At 44.8% G+C, this 22,914-nt stretch overlaps 1 protein-coding gene across 1 annotated transcript in view; it reads left to right on the forward strand.

Annotated features, from left to right (window-relative positions):
* The first annotated feature begins 6 nt into the window (after window positions 1–6).
* Window positions 7–22,914, forward strand: part of KDM4C (lysine demethylase 4C) — a 320,670-nt gene continuing 297,762 nt past the window's right edge. The window contains 2 exon segments of the mRNA XM_040419760.1: window positions 7–55; window positions 16,204–16,379. Of these exon segments, the coding sequence (XP_040275694.1) occupies window positions 17–55; window positions 16,204–16,379 (215 nt within the window). The 5' untranslated portion in view covers window positions 7–16.

The raw sequence follows: 22,914 nt of genomic DNA on the forward strand, positions 1-22,914 counted from the left end.
CAAGTACTTGGTGTATATGGAGTCTAAAGGTGCACATCGATCTGGTTTGGCTAAGGTGAGAAAATAGGACACATACAGGTGAAACTTGAAAAATTAGAATATCGTGCAAAGTTCATTTATTTCAGTAATGCAACTTAAAAGGTAAAACTAACATGAGATAGGCTCATTACATGCAAAGCGAGATATTTCAAGCCTTTATTTTGATGATTATGGCTTACAGTTTATGAAACCCCAAAGTCACAATTTTGAGGTCCCCTTTGCTCAGGGGATATGGATTAATAAGGCTACTTTCACACTTGCGGCAGAGAGATCCGGCAAGCAGTTCCGTCGCCGGAACTGCCTGCCGGATCAGGCAAAATGTATGCTAACTGATGGCATTAGTAAGACTGATCAGGATCCTGATCAGTCTTAAAAATGCCTGATCAGTCGAAAAAATGCATTGAAACGCCGGATCCGTCTTTCCGGTGTCATCCGGCAAAAACGGATCCGGCATTTATTTTTTCACCTTTTTTTCAGTCTGCGCATGCGCATACCGGAAGGACGGATCCGGCATTCCGGTATTCTGAATGCCGGATCCGGCACTAATACATTCCTATGGGAAAAAATGCCTGATCCGGCATTCAGGCAAGTCTTCAGTTTTTTTAGCCGGAGATAAAACCGTAGCATGCTACGGTTTTCTCTTTTGCCTGATCAGTCAAAACGACTGAACTGAAGACGTCCTGATGCAAACTGAACGGATTACTCTCCATTCAGAATGCATGGGGACATACCTGATCAGTTCTTTTCCGGTATAGAGCCTCTGTGACGGAACTCTATGCCGGAAAAGAACAACGCAAGTGTGAAAGTAGCCTTAGCTGACTAGTGTGACACTGACCCTAGAATATTGAACCTTATCACAAAATTCTAATTTTAAGCTGCATTAATGCAATTTCTTTTAATGTGCATTACTGAAATAAATGGACTTTTGCATGATATTCAAATTTTTCGAGTTTCACCTGTATATTTTTTTAGATATATTTATAATGCATTTTTTATATTGTGGAAAATTAACTTTTGTTTTATCGGTAGTTCAGGCAAGTTGGCACTGGGCATGTAAGCCCAATGTGGGATATTTTCCATCTCCCTACGCCTGTTTTTTTTTGTGTCAAAACATTCAGACTTTTTTTTAGATGCCATTGTCTCACGTGGCGTCTTGGTCATTCTCTCCAGCTTCTGAAATTGGGGTGGGTCCAGTGGCCCCCAACACATTTGTCGTTATTTATGCCACAAACTGGCGTAAATGATGACTGGCAGCTACGAGCTGGAGCACGGACTGCCAGACTGCCTGCGCTTTGTCATAAATGAAATGTCTCCTCCGGCGGTGCAGGGCCTATGAAGATCAGCGCAGCCCACACGAGTCTTCCTAAATCAGAGCCATTGTTCTGAACAGTGCTTGTTTGCGTTGGCCAATGCAAAGTGAATGGGGGAGGAACGAAGTCTACTGCAGTTGTAATGATGATCGGCAGCAGCCCTGGTTACACAGGGAGATCCATTGCTGATCTTTCATTCCTGCGTGTGCTTGTTCCCGAAAATCGTCCTGCTGAATGAAATGCAGAACAAGTTACAGTACAACACGTGCGAATGGGGGGTTTTCACATGAAGCAGAAAATATCCTCTCCTATTTCAGAATATGCTGTAGACTTTCTAATCTCCAGTGTGCCTGCTGTCTTGTGGACTTTTGCTGCAGCTAACCCTTTGCAAATCTGCGGCTAATACATGCTGATGTCTGCCATTTCTGGAATTATGGAGTGGTAGATGGTAATATATTTCCACACTTGTAATAACGGATCTCACAATAAACGGATGATTTCCCCCCTCCTCTGGTGTTGGCTGTATCTGTGGAGATACCTGGCAATAGGCGTTCAGGTTCCCTGCAGCACCACCGCTGGAGAAATAAAGAATTGCACATCAGTGGGGCAGATTTACTCTCCTATGATACTATAAATGGCCTAAACTTGGACAGGCTGTCGACCTGCATCAGATTTATCAGGCTTTCTGATCAGTTTGGTGCATGGCTAGACACTCTTGTCTAATTTTATACCCATTCTTGGCTGGCTTAGGTTGGAACAGAGTTTTATGCCCCAATTTTGGCACAGTGTTGCATAGTAGACCGTGCCCCCTTTCCCACTAAGCTGTCTGGAGCTCCCCATACACACTAGAGCAGTGTTGGCGAACCTATGGCACGGGTGCCAGAGGTGGCACTCTGAACCCTCTCTGTGGGCACTCAAACCCTGGAAAAAGTCTATGGTGTACCAATATGCCTTAGACTTTTTCCGCTATTCATCAGTGCAGGGCGCACTATGAACGGCACAGGCAGCACATTGAATGTAGGCAGGCTATTATACCTAAATGATAAAGTACATGGAAGATGCACTATATTTGACTGTTGTATTCAGGGTAAATTGCCGTGTTGGTACTTTACGATAAATAAGTGGGGTTTGGGTTACAGTTTGGGCACTCGGTCTTAAAAAGGTTCACCATCACTGCTCTAGAGTGTCGGCTAAACCCATCGTTGTTGGTGGGTTTGGCCGACAATGTGATCTGATGTTCAGCGCGCAGATGGCACATGTAATGTGCATACTGTACAGCACTGTAAATGTTGATTTGCATGGATCTCAGATTTTTTGTTTGTATTCTAGCAGCTGCCTGCCTTCGGACTATTAGATGCACCAGAAGATTGCAGCACAGTGTTTAGCTAATTTTTTATTTTATTTTTAGCAATTTTTTTTATGGAAAATATTGCGATTTTCACATTGACCATTGTTGCACAGTTTGCTGCAGCTTTTTGTTTGTAGGTTCAGCATAGTCATTTCATTATTCGTAAACATGGCATTTAGTGGCAGATGATCTGTCTATTGTTTTCCTGCCACTCCGTGCTCTCTAGAGGTAGGCCATTACTCCATCTTCTTCCTGGATACTCTGCATTAGGGTTTGTCCATAAAGTAGTATTTATTGCAGCTGCCATAAAGTGCCCACCCTCATGCCGTGCTACTCTCTGTTCTGTCAATACAGGCAGGTTGTTGCAGAACTTGTTGCATGTAACAAATAACTACAGCATAAAAATCGGCACTTCTTATTGAAATCTCTCTTTATACACGTAGATTTTTTGCTCATTAACAAGCACTGTGTAATGTCGAATGGCGCTGATTAAAGGGGCTGTCTCACTTCAGCAAGTGGCGTTTATCATGTAGAGAAAGTTAATGCAAGACACTTCCTAATGTATTGTGATTCTCCATATTGCCACCTTTGATGGCTAGACTAATTTTTCCATCACATTATACACCGATTGTTTCCATTTTTAATGGAATCCGGCATCGGTGGCCGTGCTCGCACACTATAGAAAAAAGCACTGGTCTCTCTTGTGGCCAGGTCCATAGGAGTGCATATAGGCCAGCGTTTTTTCCTATAGTGTGCAAGTACGTCCACCGATGCCGGATTGCAGGGTGGTCGTAAAAATGGAAACAAGCAGTGTATAATGTGATGGAAAAATTAATGAAGCCAGCAAAGGAAGCCATATGGACAATCACAATACATTAGTAGGTGGCTTATATTAAAGGGGTTTTCCAAGGCCCCTCACATTGATTCTACTTGCTTACCTGCTCCCTGCGTCGCTTCTGCTCCCCGCACGGACGCTGCTGCTTCTCCCCATATGCAGATGAAAAAATCCGTGTCAGGGGTACAGCCAATGGCAGGCGGTGACGAGGACAAGCCTCCCTAGCGTCACCCTCGATGCTAGGAGGCTCGTCACTGCCTGCATTGGCTGCTCTCCCCCCCCCCCACCCGACACCGGATATTTTTATCCACGCACGGGGAGAAGAAGCAGCGGCGGCGTGCGGGAAGCAGGTACGTAGAATCAGTGTGAGGCCGGCCGGGCGTATGGGGGCCATTTCCAGCCTCGGATAACCCCTTTAACTTTCTCTACATAATAAATGCCATTTGCTGAATTGAGACAACCCCTTTAAGTACTGTTAACATAGTGCGGGAACGAGCCATTGTTATATGATGTTTGTCCCCATACAGTTTTCATTTGTTGGTAGCCACATCCCCTGGTTACATAGGACAATGTATTTTAATGTCACATATTAGATCCAATCCCAGACAGATGAGCAGTTTCCTTGTTCTCCCTTTTTATAGTGAAATTCAAATGACATTGTCTTTAGCTAGCAATGCTCTAGTCCTATATGTGCCGTTGATGCTGCTTGCTTGCTTTTTCCCACAGCTCCCATAGACTTCAATAAATGGGCATCATGCAATCCTGGCTACCTCTCCATTCACCTGTATGCAGATTTTGGTGGACGGGGATCTCCAAATGTGGGTCCCCTTTCTGATATGTTAGGGTCCCAGAATTTTGTTGGATTCAGTATGATAATTGGTTCAATTATACAGTATTTTTGACATGATTGTAACACAAATCACATGTGTTCCTCAACTGCAGATATCTAGATGACTCTGGGGTACACTTTGGTACTTTGGTCATTTACTGATAAATTGTGGACAAGATGTAGTTCATGTACTTGTGCCATGGTGCATTTTGTGGTAAAATATGTTCTTCGGCAAATAAAAGAGAGAGCTTCGTTAACATAGATAAAAAAATATTAATCTCATTTTTTTTATATACCTATAAATAGTAAAATGTGTTATGTTATTTATAAGGAATTAAATATATTAACACAGCTTTTGGAGGGATCATATTTATTCAGTCATTTAGGGTACTTTCACATTAGCGTTTTTCTTTTCCGGCACCGAGTTCCGTCACAGGGGCTCTATACCGGGAAAAGAACTGATCAGTTTTATCCTAATGTATTCTGAATGGAGAGCAATCGTTCAGATGCATCAGGATGTCTTCAGTTCAGTCTTTTTGACTGATCAGGCAAAAGATAAAACCGTAGCATGATCTCCGGCGAAAAAACGAAAGACTTGCCTGAAATGCTGGATCCAGCATTTTTCCCCATAGGAATGTATTAGTCCCGGATCCGGCATTCAAAATACCGGAATGCCGGATCCGTCCTTCCGGTTGCGCATGCGCATACCGTGTAAAAATGTTGAAAAAAAGATACAAGACTGATCCGTCTGTCCGCATGACTAAGCGAAGAGAGACGGATCCGTTCTTGCAATGCATTTGTGAGACGGATCCGCATCCGGATGCGTCTCACAAATGCTTTCAGTCACATCCAGATCGGCGGATCCGGCAGGCAATTCCGACGACGGAACTGCTTGCCGGATGACACTGCCGCATGTGTGAACGTTAGCCTAACTTGAACAATGGAAATGAACTTATACAGCTCCTGCAAATGGGAAAATTAAGCAATGCTTTCAAGGGATACATTTAATGGCAAAAGGTTACATGGGTTATACTACAAATAAATAATATAAAAACGTAGTAAAATAACGAGTAACAAGATTGCCTTTAGAATAAATACAGTTGTTAAAGCATAAAATTTTAGGATGATGCACAGGTTAAGGAAGCTTCATGGTTAAAGGGTTACACGGGATCAAAAAAATATTTCATTTATTTGTGTAAACCTCGTGTAGTGTCCTACAGAGCATAATAGTATACCTGTCAACTTTTCCTGAGACTTCACTTTAATCTCCATGCTCATGCTGTGCTCCACTCTTTACAACCTGAACTTCCAGGTTGTGGACGTAGAGGAGCTGCAGCCATAACACCTCCCATAGTGCTGTGTGCAAGAAGATCAGACAGAATGTATATGCCACTACATGCTTCCCTGGCCTAAAAATCCATTCACTCCACCTCCCATCATCCCCTTGCTGACCCCTTTCAACACAACTTGACATAACAAGCAGTGCACTCTGCATGACCCTGCTTGAGGATTGAGAGTGTCAACCAGCCCATTCCAAGATCCCATGGTCTAATATCACCACTATTGTGACCCAGGGGATCATAGGAGGCCTGGTCTTGATGTCGGAGGACAGAGGGCGCGGTCACCTGACCACTCTCCCGACTCCCAGAGTAAGGCCTCTTTCACACGAACGTATTGGTTCTGTTCCGTGCATTGGGACCACAATTTGCAGTCCCCAATGCACGGGCAAACGTTCGTGTGGTGGCCAGGATCGGATCCAGACCCATTCAACTCTGTAGTGCTTCCGTGGTGTTCCATGCTTCTGTTCTGCACCACATCTCCGGATTTGCGGACCCATTCAAGTGAATGGGTCCGCATCCGTGATGCGGAATGCACATGGCCGGTGCCCCGTGTATTGCGCTCGCAATAAGGCCACGGGAGCACTGCAGCCGTGTGAAAGAGGCCCCAAGACAGAAAAAGTAGCCCAAGTACATTAGTTATTAGATGATAATTGCAGGTTATTACTTTATGGTCACTATTTCCCAGGTGTCCATCAACCTGCACGTCTGTTGTTCTGTCAGGCCTATTGGTTAATACGAAGTCCAGTATGGCCGTCCCTCTAGTCGGGTCCTGACCCAGTTGGGAGAGGTAATTGTCTATGGTTATTGCCAAGAACCTGTTTCCTTTATGAGATATACAAGTTTCAGTTTCCCAGTCTATATCTGGATAGATGAGGTCCCCCATAATAACCACCTCATTATGATTTGCCGCCTTGTCTATCTCGTTTAGTAGTAGATTTTCTGTGGACTCTGGTATATTAGGTGGTTTATAGTAAACTCCTATTAGTAATTTATTGTTGTTTTTAGCTCCATATATCTCTACCCATAGTGACTCCACATGTCATGTCCCTCACTATATCTTCTCGGACTGTGGGCTTTAGACAGGACTTTATATAAAGGCAGACCCCTCCCCCTCTCCGGTTTTGATCATCCTTTCTAAACAGACTGTAACCTTGTACATTAACTGCCCAGTCATAACTATCATCCAGCCATGTCTCAGTTATTCCCACTATGTCATAGTCCTCCTCACACATCACTAATTCCAGTTCCCCGTTTTATTAGTCAGGCTTCTGGCATTAGTATACATACAATTAAGAGGTTTATGTATATTTTTTTTACCCTACACCTTTCCTTCTGAATTGTTCTAGTCCCTCCTTCCATTCCTCCCCCATTCTTATTACCTTGCCCCCGGTCTCTATCTGCACTATCTTCCCCTCCTATAATGTAATTTCCCTCCCCCCCCAGTCCCTAGTTTAAACACTCCTCCAACCTTCCAGCCATCTTTCTCCCCAGCACAGCTGGGGGTGCAGCCCCGTCCCTATGATAGAGCCTGTAGGCCCAGTACTCCAGGAACCCATACCCCTCCTTCCTATACCAGTTCTTGAGCCACTTATTAATCTCCCTAATCTCCCGCTGCTTTTCTTGTGTGGCTCGTGGTACAGGCAGTATTTCGGAAAATGCTACCTTTTGAGGTACTTGCCCTAAGTTTGTGACCTAAATCCCTGAAATCATTTTTAAGGACTCTCCACCTACCTCTAACTTTGTCATTGGTTCCGATATGGACCATGACCGCTGGATCTTCTCCAGCCCCTCCCAGTAATCTGTCAACCCCGATCCACGATGTGTCTAACTCTAGCACCAGGAAGACAGCACACTGTTGTTTTGATATTAATAGCCTATCTTGAGGATATGCTTTCAATATCAGGTCTGTGGGGGTCCGACACACAAACCTCCATGGACCACTGCTGACTTGTAGCTCCGGTGCAGGAATTACACAGCCTTGGACCCTTGTGTGGTGTGCTGGGCTGGTTATTGCAGCGCTGTTCCCAATGAAGTGACCAGCTCTGTCCACTACACTCTGGATGGAGCTGTGAAGTTCCAGCACCAGAGCTACATCAAAACAGCTGGTAGACCATAAATAACAAAATCCTGGGCAACGCCTTTAACCACCTCAGCCCCCAGTGCTTAAACACCCTGAAAGACCAGGCCACTTTTTACACTTCTGACCTACACTACTTTCACCATTTATTGCTCGGTCATGCAACTTACCACCCAAATGAATTTTACCTCCTTTTCTTCTCACTAATAGAGCTTTCATTTGGTGGTATTTCATTGCTGCTGACATTTTTACTTTTTTTGTTATTAATCGAAATTTAACGATTTTTTTGCAAAAAAATGACATTTTTCACTTTCAGTTGTAAAATTTTGCAAAAAAAATGACATCCATATATAAATTTTGCTCTAAATTTATTGTTCTACATGTCTTTGATAAAAAAAAATGTTTGGGTAAAAAAAAAATGGTTGGGTAAAGTTATAGCGTTTACAAACTATGGTACAAAAATGTGAATTTCCGCTTTTTGAAGCAGCTCTGACTTTCTGAGCACCTGTCATGTTTCCTGAGGTTCTACAATGCCCAGACAGTACAAACACCCCACAAATGACCCCATTTCGGAAAGTACACACCCTAAGGTATTCGCTGATGGGCATAGTGAGTTCATAGAACTTTTTATTTTTTGTCACAAGTTAGCGGAAAATGATGATTTTTTTTTTTTTTTTTTTTTTCTTACAAAGTCTCATATTCCACTAACTTGTGACAAAAAATAAAAACTTCCATGAACTCACTATGCCCATCACGAAATACCTTGGGGTCTCTTCTTTCCAAAATGGGGTCACTTGTGGGGTAGTTATACTGCCCTGGCATTCTAGGGGCCCAAATGTGTGGTAAGAGTTTGAAATCAAATTCTGTAAAAACTGACCAGTGAAATCCGAAAGGTGCTCTTTGGAATGTGGGCCCCTTTGCCCACCTAGGCTGCAAAAAAGTGTCACACATCTGGTATCTCCGTATTCAGTAGAAGTTGGGGAATGTGTTTTGGGGTGTCATTTTACATATACCCATGCTGGGTGAGATAAATATCTTGGTCAAATGCCAACTTTGTATAAAAAAATGGGAAAAGTTGTCTTTTGCCAAGATATTTCTCTCACCCAGCATGGGTATATGTAAAAAGACACCCCAAAACACATTCCCCAACTTCTCCTGAATACGGAGATACCAGATGTGTGACACTTTTTTGCAGCCTAGGTGGGCAAAGGGGCCCATATTCCAAAGAGCACCTTTCGGATTTCACTCGTCATTTTTTACAGAATTTGATTTCAAACTCCTTACCACACATTTGGGCCCCTAGAATGCCAGGGCAGTATAACTACCCCACAAGTGACCCCATTTTGGAAAGAAGAGACCCCAAGGTATTCGCTGATGGGCATAGTGAGTTCATGGAAGTTTTTATTTTTTGTCACAAGTTAGTGGAATATGAGACTTTGTATGAAAAAAAAAAATATATAAAAAAAATCATCATTTTCCACTAACTTGTGACAAAAAATAAAAAATTCTAGGAACTCGCCATGCCCCTCACGGAATACCTTGGGGTGTCTTCTTTCCAAAATGGGGTCACTTGTGGGTAGTTATACTGCCCTGGCATTTTCCAGGGGCCCTAATGTGTGGTAAGTAGGTAAATGACCAGTGAAATCCGAAAGGTGCTCTTTGGAATATGGGCCCCTTTGCCCACCTAGGCTGCAAAAAAGTGTCACACATGTGGTATCGCCGTATTCAGGAGAAGTTGGGGAATGTGTTTTGGGGTGTCTTTTTACATATACCCATGCTGGGTGAGAGAAATATCTTGGCAAAAGACAACTTTTCCCATTTTTTTATACAAAGTTGGCATTTGACCAAGATATTTATCTCACCCAGCATGGGTATATGTAAAATGACACCCCCAAAACACATTCCCCACCTTCTCCTGAGTACGGAGATACCAGATGTGTGACACTTTTTTGCAGCCTAGGTGGGCAAAGGGGCCCATATTCCAAAGAGCACCTTTCGGATTTCACTCGTCATTTTTTACAGAATTTGATTTCAAACTCCTTACCACACATTTGGGCCCCCTAAAATACCAGGGCATTATACCTACCCCACAAGTGACCCCATTTTGGAAAGAATAGACCCCAAGGTATTCGCTGATGGGCATAGTGAGTTCATGGAAGTTTTTATTTTTTGTCACAAGTTAGTGGAATATGAGACTTTGTATGAAAAAAAAAATAAAAAAAAAAATCATCATTTTCCACTAACTTGTGACAAAAAATAAAAAATTCTAGGAACTCGCCATGCCCCTCACGGAATGCCTTGGGGTGTCTTCATTCCAAAATGGGGTCACTTGTGGGGTAGTTATACTGCCCTGGCATTTTCCAGGGGCCCTAATGTGTGGTAAGTAGGTAAATGACCAGTGAAATCCGAAAGGTGCTCTTTGGAATATGGGCCCCTTTGCCCACCTAGGCTGCAAAAAAGTGTCACACATCTGGTATCTCCGTACTCGGGAGAAGTTGGGGAATGTGTTTTGGGGTGTCTTTTTACATATACCCATGCTGGGTGAGAGAAATATCTTGGCAAAAGACAACTTTTCCCATTTTTTTTATACAAAGTTGGCATTTGACCAAGATATTTATCTCACCCAGCATGGGTATATGTAAAATGACACCCCAAAACACATTCCCCAACTTCTCCTGAGTACGGCGATACCAGATGTGTGACACTTTTTTGCAGCCTAGATGCGCAAAGGGGCCCAAATTCCTTTTAGGAGGGCATTTTTAGACATTTGGATACCAGACTTCTTCTCACGCTTTGGGGCCCCTAGAATGCCAGGGCAGTATAAATACCCCACATGTGACCCCATTTTGGAAAGAAGACACCCCAAGGTATTCAATGAGGGGCATGGCGAGTTCATAGAAATTTTTTTTTTTTGGCACAAGTTAGCGGAAATTGATATTTTTTATTTTTTTCTCACAAAGTCTCCCGTTCCGCTAACTTGGGACAAAAATTTCAATCTTTCATGGACTCAATATGCCCCTCACGGAATACCTGGGGGTGTCTTCTTTCCGAAATGGGGTCACATGTGGGGTATTTATACTGCCCTGGCATTCTAGGGGCCCTAAAGCGTGAGAAGAAGTCTGGAATATAAATGTCTAAAAAATTTTACGCATTTGGATTCCGTGAGGGGTATGGTGAGTTCATGTCAGATTTAATTTTTTGTCACAAGTTAGTGGAATATGAGACTTTGTAAGAAAAAAAAATAATAATTCCGATAACTTGGGCCAAAAAAATGTCTGAATGGAGCCTTACAGGGGGGTGATCAATGACAGGGGGGTTGATCAATGACAGGGGGGTTGATCAATGACAGGGGGGTTGATCAATGACAGGGGGGTTGATCAATGACAGGGGGGGTGATCAATGACAGGGGGGTTGATCAATGACAGGGGGGGTGATCAATGACAGGGGGGGTGATCAATGACAGGGGGGGTGATCAATGACAGGGGGGGTGATCAATGACAGGGGGGGTGATCAATGACAGGGGGGGTGATCAATGACAGGGGGGTGATCAATGACAGGGGGGGTGATCAATGACAGGGGGGGTGATCAGGGAGTCTATATGGGGTGATAACCACAGTCATTTATCACGCCCGTGTAAGGCTTCGTTCAGACGTCCGGATGCGTTTTGCGGATCCGATCCATCTATCAGTGGATCCGTAAAAATCATGCGGACGTCTGAATGGAGCTTTACAGGGGGGTAATCAATGACAGGGGGGTAATCAATGACAGGGGGGTGATCAGGGAGTCTATATGGGGTGATCACCACAGTCATTGATCATGCCCCTGTAAGGCTTCATTCAGACGTCCGGATGCGTTTTGCGGATCCGATCCATCTATCAGTGGATCCGTAAAAATCATGCGGACGTCTGAATGGAGCTTTACAGGGGGGAATCAATGACAGGGGGGTGATCAGGGAGTCTATATGGGGTGATCACCACAGTCATTGATCACGCCCCTGTAAGGCTTCATTCAGACGTCCGGATGCGTTTTGCGGATCCGATCCATCTATCAGTGGATCCGTAAAAATCATGCGGACGTCTGAATGGAGCTTTACAGGGGGGTGATCAATGACAGGGGGGTAATCAATGACAGGGGGGTGATCAGGGAGTCTATATGGGGTGATAACCACAGTCATTGATCATGCCCCTGTAAGGCTTCATTCAGACGTCCGGATGCGTTTTGCGGATCCGATCCATCTATCAGTGGATCCGTAAAAATCATGCGGACGTCTGAATGGAGCTTTACAGGGGGGTAATCAATGACAGGGGGGTGATCAGGGAGTCTATATGGGGTGATAACCACAGTCATTGATCATGCCCCTGTAAGGCTTCATTCAGACGTCCGGATGCGTTTTGCGGATCCGATCCATCTATCAGTGGATCCGTAAAAATCATGCGGACATCTGAATGGAGCTTACAGGGGGGTGATCAATGACTGGGGGGGTAATCAATGACAGGGGGGTGATCAGGGAGTCTATATGGGGTGATCAGGGGTGATTAGGGGTGATCAGGGGCTAATAAGGGGTTAATAAGTGACGGGGGGGGGGGGTGTAGGGTAGTGTAGTGGTGCTTGGTGGGACTTTACTGAGCTACCTGTGTCCTCTGGTGGTCGATCCAAACAAAGGGGACCACCAGAGGACCAGGTAGCAGGTATATTAGACGCTGTTATCAAAACAGCGTCTAATATACCTGTTAGGGGTTAAAAAAAACACATCTCCAGCCTGCCAGCGAACGATCGCCGCTGGCAGGCTGGAGATCAACTCTCTTACCTTCCGTTCCTGTGAGCGCGCGCGCCTGTGTGCGCGCGTTCACAGGAAATCTCGCGTCTCGCGAGAGGACGCGCCGGCGCGTCCAGGAGGAATGAATCAACCACCTCCAGGACGCGTCTGTGCGTACAGCGGTCCGGAGGTGGTTAAAGAGGACCTTTCACCGATCCTGACATTTTGAACTAAGTATCATGACCTATACAGCGGCGCCCAGGGATCTCACTGCACTTACTATTATCCCTGGGCGCCGCTTCGTTCTCCTGTTATGTCCTCTGGTATGTTCGGGGACTTGGTTATAGTAGGCGGAGTCTGCCCTTGTTCTGCTGGGCGTCTCCTTCTCCTAGGCTGTAGCGCTGGCCAATCGCAGCGCAGAAACATCTGGTCATTGAAGTCCACCCCTCTCATGAGCAAATTATAGTCGTGGACTGAGAGGGGCTTTTCAATGAAACGGGTTGCTCGCTCAATTTGGATTGTCGTGTCTGCGTGAATGGAGGAGAGCATGTAAACGTCACGCTTGTCTCTCCATTTCACCGCGAGCAGTTCTTCGTTACACAAGGCAGCCCTCTCCCCCCTTGCAAGACGGGTGGTAACGAGCCGTTGGGGGAAGCCCCGGCGACTAGGTCGCATGGTGCCACAGGCGCAAATCCGTTCTAGAAACAAATGCCTGAAGAGGGCCACACTTGTGTAGAAATTGTCCACATAAAGATGGTACCCCTTGCCGAATAAGGGTGACACCAAGTCCCAGACTGTCTTCCCACTGCTCCCCAGGTAGTCGGGGCAACCGACCGGCTCCAGGGTCTGATCTTTTCCCTCATAGACACGAAATTTGTGGGTATAGCCTGTGGCCCTTTCACAGAGCTTATACAATTTGACCCCATACCGGGCACGCTTGCTTGGGATGTATTGTTTGAAGCCAAGGCGCCCGGTAAAATGTATTAGGGACTCGTCTATGCAGATGTTTTGCTCTGGGGTATACAAATCTGCAAATTTCTGGTTGAAATGGTCTATGAGGGGCTGAATTTTGTGGAGCCGGTCAAAAGCTGGGTGGCATCTGGGACGGGAGGTGGTGTTGTCGCTAAAATGCAGGAAACGCAGGATGGTCTCAAATCGTGTCCTGGACATAGCAGCAGAGAACATGGGCATGTGATGAATTGGGTTTGTGGAGCAATATGACCGCAATTCATGCTTTTTAGTTAGACCCATGTTGAGGAGAAGGCCCAGAAAAATTTTAATTTCGGAAACTTGGACTGGTTTCCACCGGAAAGGCTGGGCATAAAAGCTTCCCGGGTTGGCGGTTATAAATTGTGTGGCATACTGATTTGTTTCTGCCACAACTAAGTCTAAGAGCTCCGCAGTCAAGAACAGCTCAAAAAATCCCAGGGCCGAACCGATCTGAGCCGTCTCAACCCGAACTCCAGACTGGGCGGTGAAAGGGGGAACTAATGGTGCGGCTGAAGTTGGTGACTGCCAATCAGGGTTTGCCAGCACCTCAGGGATTCTAGGGGCTCTACGGGCCTGTCTGTGCGGTGGCTGCGACGGGGGTAACTACTGCACGTGCCACCGTACCAGCTTCAACTGCCCTTCTGGTGCTCGCTACTTCACCATGTTGTACGGCAGTGCTGGTACTAGGTCCAGGAAGGGCTGCGCTGCTGGCGTATGCCTCACCACGTGATCCGGCAGCGCCAGCCCCACTCTGCTGCTCTTGAAGCGGATCCTGCGCAACCTGTGGTCTAGCGACACGGGGCCGGGTACGCCTGGTGCTATCAGGGACCTCAGCCTCCTCGTCCGAACTTTGGGTCAGAGAGCCACTGCTTTCTACAGGTTCATATTCTGACCCGCTAGATTCGTCAGATGAGGGTTCCCACTCCTCATCCGACTGGGTCAGAATCCTGTAGGCCTCTTCAGAAGAATACCCCCTGTTTGACATTTGGACTACTAAATTTAGGGGTATTCCCTGAGACTACCCAAGAAAAAAAGCAAGCCTGTCTTACAAAGGGGAGGCTAGCGAAGTACCGGAGGCCGCTGCGGTTGATAAAAAATATCAAAAACTGATTTTTTTATCGCCGCAGCGCGTGTAAAGTGAATGTGCAGTGATCAAAAAATATATATTTTTTGTCACTGCGGCGGGGCGGGCGTGGGTGAACGCACGTGTGGGCGACCGATCAGGCCTGATCGGGCAAACACTGCGTTTTGGGTGGAGGGCGAGCTAAGGTGACACTAATACAATTATAGATCTGACCGTGATCAGTTTTGATCACTTACAGATACTATAAAAGTACAAATGCTGATTAGCGATACGCTAAACAGCGAATAAGTGACTGCGGTGCGGTGGGCTGGGAGCTAACTGATCCCTAAACTACCTAACCAAGGGGCCTAAACTATCCCTAAAACCTAACAGTCAATACCAGTGAAAAAAAAAAGTGACAGTTTACACTGATCACTTTTTTCCTTTCACTAGTGATTGACAGGGGCGATCAAAGGGTTAATTGGGGTGCAGGGGGGTGATCTGGGGCTACAGTGTACTGTTGGTGCTACTCACAGTTCAGTCTGCTCCTCTGCTGGATCCAACCGACGAAAAGGACCAGCAGAGGAGCAGACAAGCCATATAACAGATCATATTTACTAATATGATCTGTTATACGGCTTGTGATTCGTTTTTTAGAAAATCGCCAGCCTGCCAGCAACGATCATTGGTGGCAGGCTGGTGACGAACTTGTACTTTAACTTTTGCCGGCCCGCGATGCGCATGCGCGGGCCGGCTCTGACCGAAATCTCGCGTCTCGCGAGATGACGCACGGATGCGTCCAGGAGGAATGAATCAACTACCTTCCGGACGCATCCGTGCGTTAGGCGGTCCGGAGGTGGTTAAAGCGAACCTTTCACCTGGATTTCACTTAATAAACTATCACCAGTACCTTATAGATTATCCTCATTGTGTTTCCATACATTCTTGTACCGCTTTCCTGCGATGTATATTCATGAAAAAAACGACTTATAAAGTACTCTTCTCCAGCTCCTGAAGTCACGGTAGAAGTCAAGGGGGTAGCCCTTCCCTCACTCCAGGCTGTAACTCCCCTGCCCTAACCCGCCTCTAAGCAGTGTAATTGACACCCTGCTCAGTCGCTGGGACCGCGCTTGTACAGGCGGCGCATGCGCCGTCGGCCTCAGTAGCAGCGCGATTCCGTCTATCGCGCGGACTCGAGCGCGATCCTGTAACTGAATCGCGCATGCGCCGTCCCCGATGCCTGCCTGTCTTCTCTTCCTCATGCGCGATTCAGTTACAGGATCGCGCTTGAGTCCGACGGCGCATGCGCCGCCTTATTTTTTACTTATTTTTTTTTTTAACCCACTCTGAGCCCATGGCCAAACATTTTTCCCTGATACAACCCCTTTAATGTTTTCATTTTGTCATTCTGGTCTATTTATTGTTGATTAAAGAAATGTGTTGAAAATGGCAAAATAGTTTAAAACTTGGCCTTGCAAAGAGTCGTTTCATCCCATCATTTTTGCTGTGTTTTTTAATAGCATACTATTTTGCATTGTTTACAATGTAGGTGAAATTATAAAGTTTGCCAGTGATATGGAGATAATTCATGTTTTTCTTCTTCTTCCCTACTAAAGGTTATTCCCCCAAAAGGGTGGAAGCCCAAGAGGCATTATGATGACATAGATGACCTTGTGATCCCTGCTCCAATCCAGCAGATGGTGACGGGACAGTCTGGTCTCTTCACTCAGTACAATATTCAGAAAAAGCCAATGACTGTCAAAGAGTTCAGAAGACTCGCCAATAGTGATAAGTATGTAACATGTGTCTCATGTTAAGTTGAATTATATGCAGTATTTTTATCTTATGATACCAGCAGTGGTTACTCCTGGTTCAGTCAAAGATGTCTTTGTTGTATTTAGTTAATATGACGTTTTTTTTGTTTATACTGCCTTCTAGTAAGGGTACTTTCACACTAGCGTTTTTCTTTTCCGGCACTGAGTTCCGTCAAAAGGGCTCAATGACGGAAAAGAACTGATCAGTTTTATCCCCATGCATTCTGAATGGAGAGCAATTAGAGTGTCTTCAATTCAGTCATTTTGACTGATCAGGCAAAAGATAAAACCGCAGCATGCTACGGTTTAATCTCCGGCCAAAAAAACTGAAGACCTGCCTGGGCATTTTTTCCCATAGTAATGTATTAGTGCCGGATCCGGCATTCAAAATTCCGGAATGTCGCGCAAAAAGTGAAAAAAAAAAATGCCGGCTCCGTTTTGCCGGATGACACCGGAAAGACGGATCCGGCATTTCAATGCATTTTTCAGACTGATCAGGCATTTTTAAAACTGATTAGGATCCTGGTCAGTCTTACAAATGCCATCAGTTGGCATACGTTTTACTGGATCCGGCAGGCAGTTCTGGTGACGGAACTGCTTGCCGGATCACTCTGCCGCAAGTGTGAAAGTAGCCTAAGGGTACTTTCACACTTGGGTTGTTTGATTCAGGCAGGCAGTTCATTTTTTCTGACTGATTAGGATCCTGATCAGTCAGAAAAATGCATTGCAATACCGGATCAGTTTTTCTGGTGTCATCCGGCAAAGTGGTTCCGGTATTTATTTTTTCCACATTTTTAAAGGTCTGCGCATGCGCAGACCGGAATACCGGATCCTTCAATGCAGCAATTTGAATGCCGGATCCGGCACTAATGCATTCCTATGGAAAAGTGTTCATTTTTTTCCCGCCGGAGATAAAACCGTAGCATGCTGAGGTATTATCTCCGTCCTGAAAAGTCAAAAAGACTGAACTGAAGACATCCTGATGCATCCTGAACGGATTGCTCTCCATTCAGAATGCATTAGGATAAAACTGATCAGTTTTTTTCCGGTATAGAGCCCCTAGGACAGAACTCTGTGCCAGAAAAGAAAAACACTAGTGTGAAAGTACCCTAACATTCCCTTCTAGGCTTTTTTTTATAATTTCTTACAAGAACAGAACCAGTAGAAGCAAATAGATCAGTGCTGTGCAGTATGTTCTTAAAGTGTAAAGTCATTTTGGTTTATTTTTCATATAGTGTAGGGACAGGGATGTTACACATTTTTGTAATGTCATTTATTAGTGAAAGATGTTTCTTTTTACTAGAAAACAGGGTGTAAGGAGTCTTCTTAGCGAAGCTCCAACTGTGTTGCTAAGGAGAATCTCTCTTCAGGCTGTAGAAGAGGCCTGTGTGTGACATGCAGAGGCTCCCAGCCACCCCTTGTCACTACCTCAGTCCCTGACTATGGACATGTGCCCTCACTATCACTGTCCGTCACCCTCCTATCTGACTTGTTACACACAGGCCTCTTTAGTGCTCGGTAAAACACTGAAGACTGACTCGCCTTAGTAATGCTCAGGTAAAGCTTTTATAGAAGGTTCTTTAAATGGAAATAACAGTTACACTTGAAATGAAATACTGTACAAGCTGATAAGAACAAGTGGCATAAGTAGAACACCTTTATCCCTGGTACCTGTTGGCAGGGGCGTAGCTATAGGGGGTGCAGTCGCTACCGGGCCCAGGAGGCTGAGGGGGTCCAAAGACCCTTGTGCTGCACAGGAAGACACTGGTATTATAGAAAGTGCATGCTGGTCAAGTTACACCTCTGACTGGAGGGAAGGAGTTAGGTCATGAATTTGGCATGGGGTGGTGCCGTTTCAATTTTTGCCTCAAGCAGCACAAAGTGCATCCCTGCCCCTGGCCACAAAGCACTGAGGGAAGGGGGCCCCAAGCTGAACTCTTGCACCAGGGCCCATGAGCCTTTAGCTACTCCCCTGCCTGTTGGTAACAGGTAAAAATCTCCATTAGTGTGCTTAACTCTTTAACAATTACCTCTTACCTGCATCTATTTCCCATGAGGCATGTAGTTCCCACTTTTCCATACTGTCCGGAGCCGGAGAGGTACGTTTATTTATTTATTTTAAACGTCTTATCTGAGGTCTGGGGTCTGATATGGGCTGATCTGAGGCTAATGGAGGGTGGGGAGGGTCTGATGGGGGTCTGATCTGAGGCTGAGAAAGGGACAAAGGCAGGGACAGTCGTGAAGGAAGAGGCAGGGAGAATGAAAGCTGGGTGAACTCCTCTTTGGACCCTTCTGGATAAGCTTGGCTGCCATTAATGCTAAATAAAAAAATAAATGCATAACATTCTGAACTTAAAAATTACACTGCTATGTTTGGTCAAAATGGTGCCAGTTCTGTATATAATATATCTATAGTTCAGGTGCCATTTTGTGCTGCAAAAATAAAGTGCTCTGGATTTCTATTTTTTTATAATTAATTTTTTTTAACATTTTGTCCATGAGTTGTATTTTACAATTGCCTGGCAGAGTTCACTGTATATGGCATAGCCGGATAATGCCATGCTTAATCCCATTGACTGTAATTGGATCTGATGGAAATCGGTTGGTTTCAGGCATCAATAAGTGGAAAGTTGTCTTTTAGCTACTTTTGCTCAGTCAGAACACATTGGGCACCTACATCGACTGTAGGATAAAAAAAGGAAAGTTCTGGGAATGTGATGTGATGTAAAAAAATGTGATGTGTTGGAATGTGATGTAAAAAAAAAAAAAAAACTTGCTCCTTAAAGCCGACCTCTCAGCTCGAAATGCAATGTGATCTGCAGGCAGCCTATTATAAAGCTAGAGAAGCTGATTTGATATATAGTTTTGTGGAAAAAGATTGAGAAAAACGTATAATTCATACATTTTAAATCTCTTCATTGTTCACATTAACCATAGCCACTGCCACCCAGGGGCTTATTAAAAGGGTTGGCCAGTTTCCTATATTGATGACCTATATTAACCACTTAAGGACCACAGGTTTATACCCCCCTAAAGACCAGGCCCTTTTTTACAAATCGGCACTCCACAACTTTAGCGGTCATGCAACTTACCACCCAAATGAATTTTACCTCCTTTTCTTCTCACTAATAGAGCTTTCATTTGGTGGTATTTCATTGCTGCTGACATTTTGACTTTTTTTGTTATTAATCGAAATTTACCGATTTTTTTTTGCAAAAAAAATGACATTTTTCACTTTCAGTTGCAAAATTTTGCAAAAAAAACGACATCCATATATAAATTTTTCTCTAAATTTATTGTTCTACATGTCTTTGATAAAAAAAAATGTTTGGGTAAAAGTTCTAGCGTTTACAAACTATGGTACAAAAATGTGAATTTCCGCTTTTGGTCAAATGCCAACTTTGTATAAAAAATGGGAAAAGTTGTCTTTTGCCAAGATATTTCTCTCACCCAGCATGGGTATATGTAAAATGACACCACAGAACACATTCCCCAACTTCTCCTGAGTACGGAGATACCACATGTGTGACACTTTTTTGCAGCCTAGGTGGGCAAAGGGGCCCATATTCCAAAGAGCATCTTTCGGATTTCACTGGTCATTTTTTACACATTTTGATTTCAAACTCCTTACCACACATTTGGGCCCCTAGAATGCCAGGACAGTATAACTACCCCACAAGTGACCCCATTTTGGAAAGAAGACACCCCCACGTATTTCGTGATGGGCATAGTGAGTTCATGGAAGTTTTTATTTTTTGTCACAAGTTAGTGGAATATGAGACTTTGTAAGGAAAAAAAAAAAAAAAAAAAAAATCATCATTTTCCGCTAACTTGTGACAAAAAATATAAAATTCTAGGAACTCGCCATGCCCCTCACGGAATACCTTGGGGTGTCTTCTTTCCAAAATGGGGTCACTTGTGGGGTAGTTATACTGCCCTGGCATTTTCCAGGGGCCCTAATGTGTGGTAAGTAGGTAAATGACCTGTGAAATCCTAAAGGTGCTCTTTGGAATATGGGCCCCTTTGCCCACCTAGGCTGCAAAAAAGTGTCACACATGTGGTATCGCCATATTCAGGAGAAGTTTATTTTTTTTTATACAAAGTTGGCATTTGACCAAGATATTTATCTCACCCAGCATGGGTATATGTAAAATGACACCCCAAAACACAATGCCCAACTTCTCCTGAGTACGGCGATACCAGATGTGTGACACTTTTTTGCAGCCTAGATGCGCAAAGGGGCCCACATTCCTTTTATGAGGGCATTTTTAGACATTTAGATCCCAGACTTCTTCTCACGCTTTAGGGCCCCTAAAATGCCAGGGCAGTATAAATACCCCACATGTGACCCCATTTTGGAAAGAAGACACCCCAAGGTATTCAATGAGGGGCCTGGCGAGTTCATAGAATTTTTTTTTTTTTTGGCACAAGTTAGCGGAAATTGATTTTATTAATTTTTTTTCTCACAAAGTCTCCCTTTCCGCTAACTTGGGACAAAAATTTCAATCTTTCATGGACTCAATATGCCCCTCACGGAATACCTGGGGGTGTCTTCTTTCCGAAAAGGGGTCACATGTGGGGTATTTATACTGCCCTGGCATTCTAGGGGCCCTAAAGCGTGAGAAGAAGTCTGGAATATAAATGTCTAAAAATTTTTACGCATTTGGATTCCGTGAGGGGTATGGTGAGTTCATGTGAGATTTTATTTTTTGACACAAGTTAGTGGAATATGAGACTTTGTAAGAAAAAAATAATAATTTCCGCTAACTTGGGCCAAAAAAAATGTCTGAATGGAGCCTTACAGAGGGGTGATCAATGACAGGGGGGTGATCAATGACAGGAGGGTGATCAGGGAGTCTATATGGGGTGATCACCCCCCTGTCATTGATCACCCCCCTATAAGGCTCCATTCAGATGTCCGTATGTGTTTTGCGGATCCGATCCATGTATCCGTGGATCCGTAAAAATCATACGGACATCTGAATGCAGCCTGACAGGGGGGGTGATCAATGACAGGGGGGTGATCAGGGAGTCTATATGGGGTGATCACCCCCCCTGGAAGGCTCCAGGGAGACGCCTGTATGTGTTTTGCGGATCCCATCCATCTATCAGTGGATCCGTAAAAATCATGCGGACGTCTGAATGGAGCTTTACAGGGGGGTGATCAATGACGGGGGTAATCAATGACAGGGGGGTGATCAGGGAGTCTATATGGGGTGATCACCACAGTCATTGATCACGCCCCTGTAAGGCTCCATTCAGACGTCCGTATGCGTTTTGCGGATCCGATCCATCTATCAGTGGATCCGTAAAAATCATGCGGACATCTGAATGGAGCTTTACAGGGGGGTGATCAATGATAGAGGGGTAATCAATGACAGGGGGGTGATCAGGGAGTCTATATGGGGTGATCAGGGGTGATCAAGGGTGAATCAGGGGTTAATAAGTGACAGGGGGGGGGGGGGGTGTAGTGTAGTGGTGTTTGGTGCTACTTATTACTGAGCTGCCTGTGTCCTCTGGTGGTCGATCCAAGCAAAAGGGACCACCAGAGGACCAGGTAGCAGGTATATTAGACGCTGTTATCAAAACAGCGTCTAATATACCTGTTAGGGGTTAAAAAAATCACATCTCCAGCCTGCCAGCGAACGATCGCCGCTGGCAGGCTGGAGATCCACTCTCTTACCTTCCGTTCCTGTGAGCGCGCGCGCCTGTGTGCGCGCGTTCACAGGAAATCTCGGCTCACGCGAGATGACGCCAATCGGCGTTAGCGTAGCCTGGGGGAGCCGCCGCGATGACGCCTTTCGGCGTTACAGTTTCGGCAACTGGTTAAAGACAACGATAACAAAGGGCACACCCCCTTCATTAGTCAAACAAGTTTGTAGAAAAAATATATATGGAAACATGATCGCAAGTGTTGGTCACGTGATGCTTTGTTGCTGGGGATACTGGACGCTACAGCCAGATGTGTGGTACTGATCATGACGGCAGGCGCATCTCCCAAGCAACGGAAGACTAGAATAGAGTCACGTGATCGCATCAAGCAACGAAACATCACGTGACCACCCTTGTGTTCATTGGACCATACGCGCTTTGTCTGAAACTTCTCTCAGATCGCCCACTCACACCTGATTGTCTTCCTATTGATTGAAAATTCCTGACTCTAATTTCACCTTTAAATTATCTGTTAATCCTAAATGTTCATATACCTTTACTACTCGCAGATAAGCGATATTGGATTATTTTCCTCAAAAAATAAATTACCAATTTGAATTTTTGACTCATCTGTTTGATTTATCTTCATCTACAGTACATTTTGGACTTGTGTGAAAATCAGGTCTAGTTTTAGTTCACATTAATGCAGAAATACAAAAAAGGCTACATGCACACGACCGTATGCGTTTTGTAACCATGCCTAAAGCGGACAAGAATAGGACATGTTCTATTTTTTTTTGCGGGGCTACGGAACGGACCTACTGATGTGGACAAGTCCGCATTTTTTGCGGACCCATTGAA

Source organism: Bufo bufo, chromosome 2 (assembly GCF_905171765.1).
Source record: "Bufo bufo chromosome 2, aBufBuf1.1, whole genome shotgun sequence".
Taxonomy (NCBI): domain Eukaryota; kingdom Metazoa; phylum Chordata; class Amphibia; order Anura; family Bufonidae; genus Bufo; species Bufo bufo.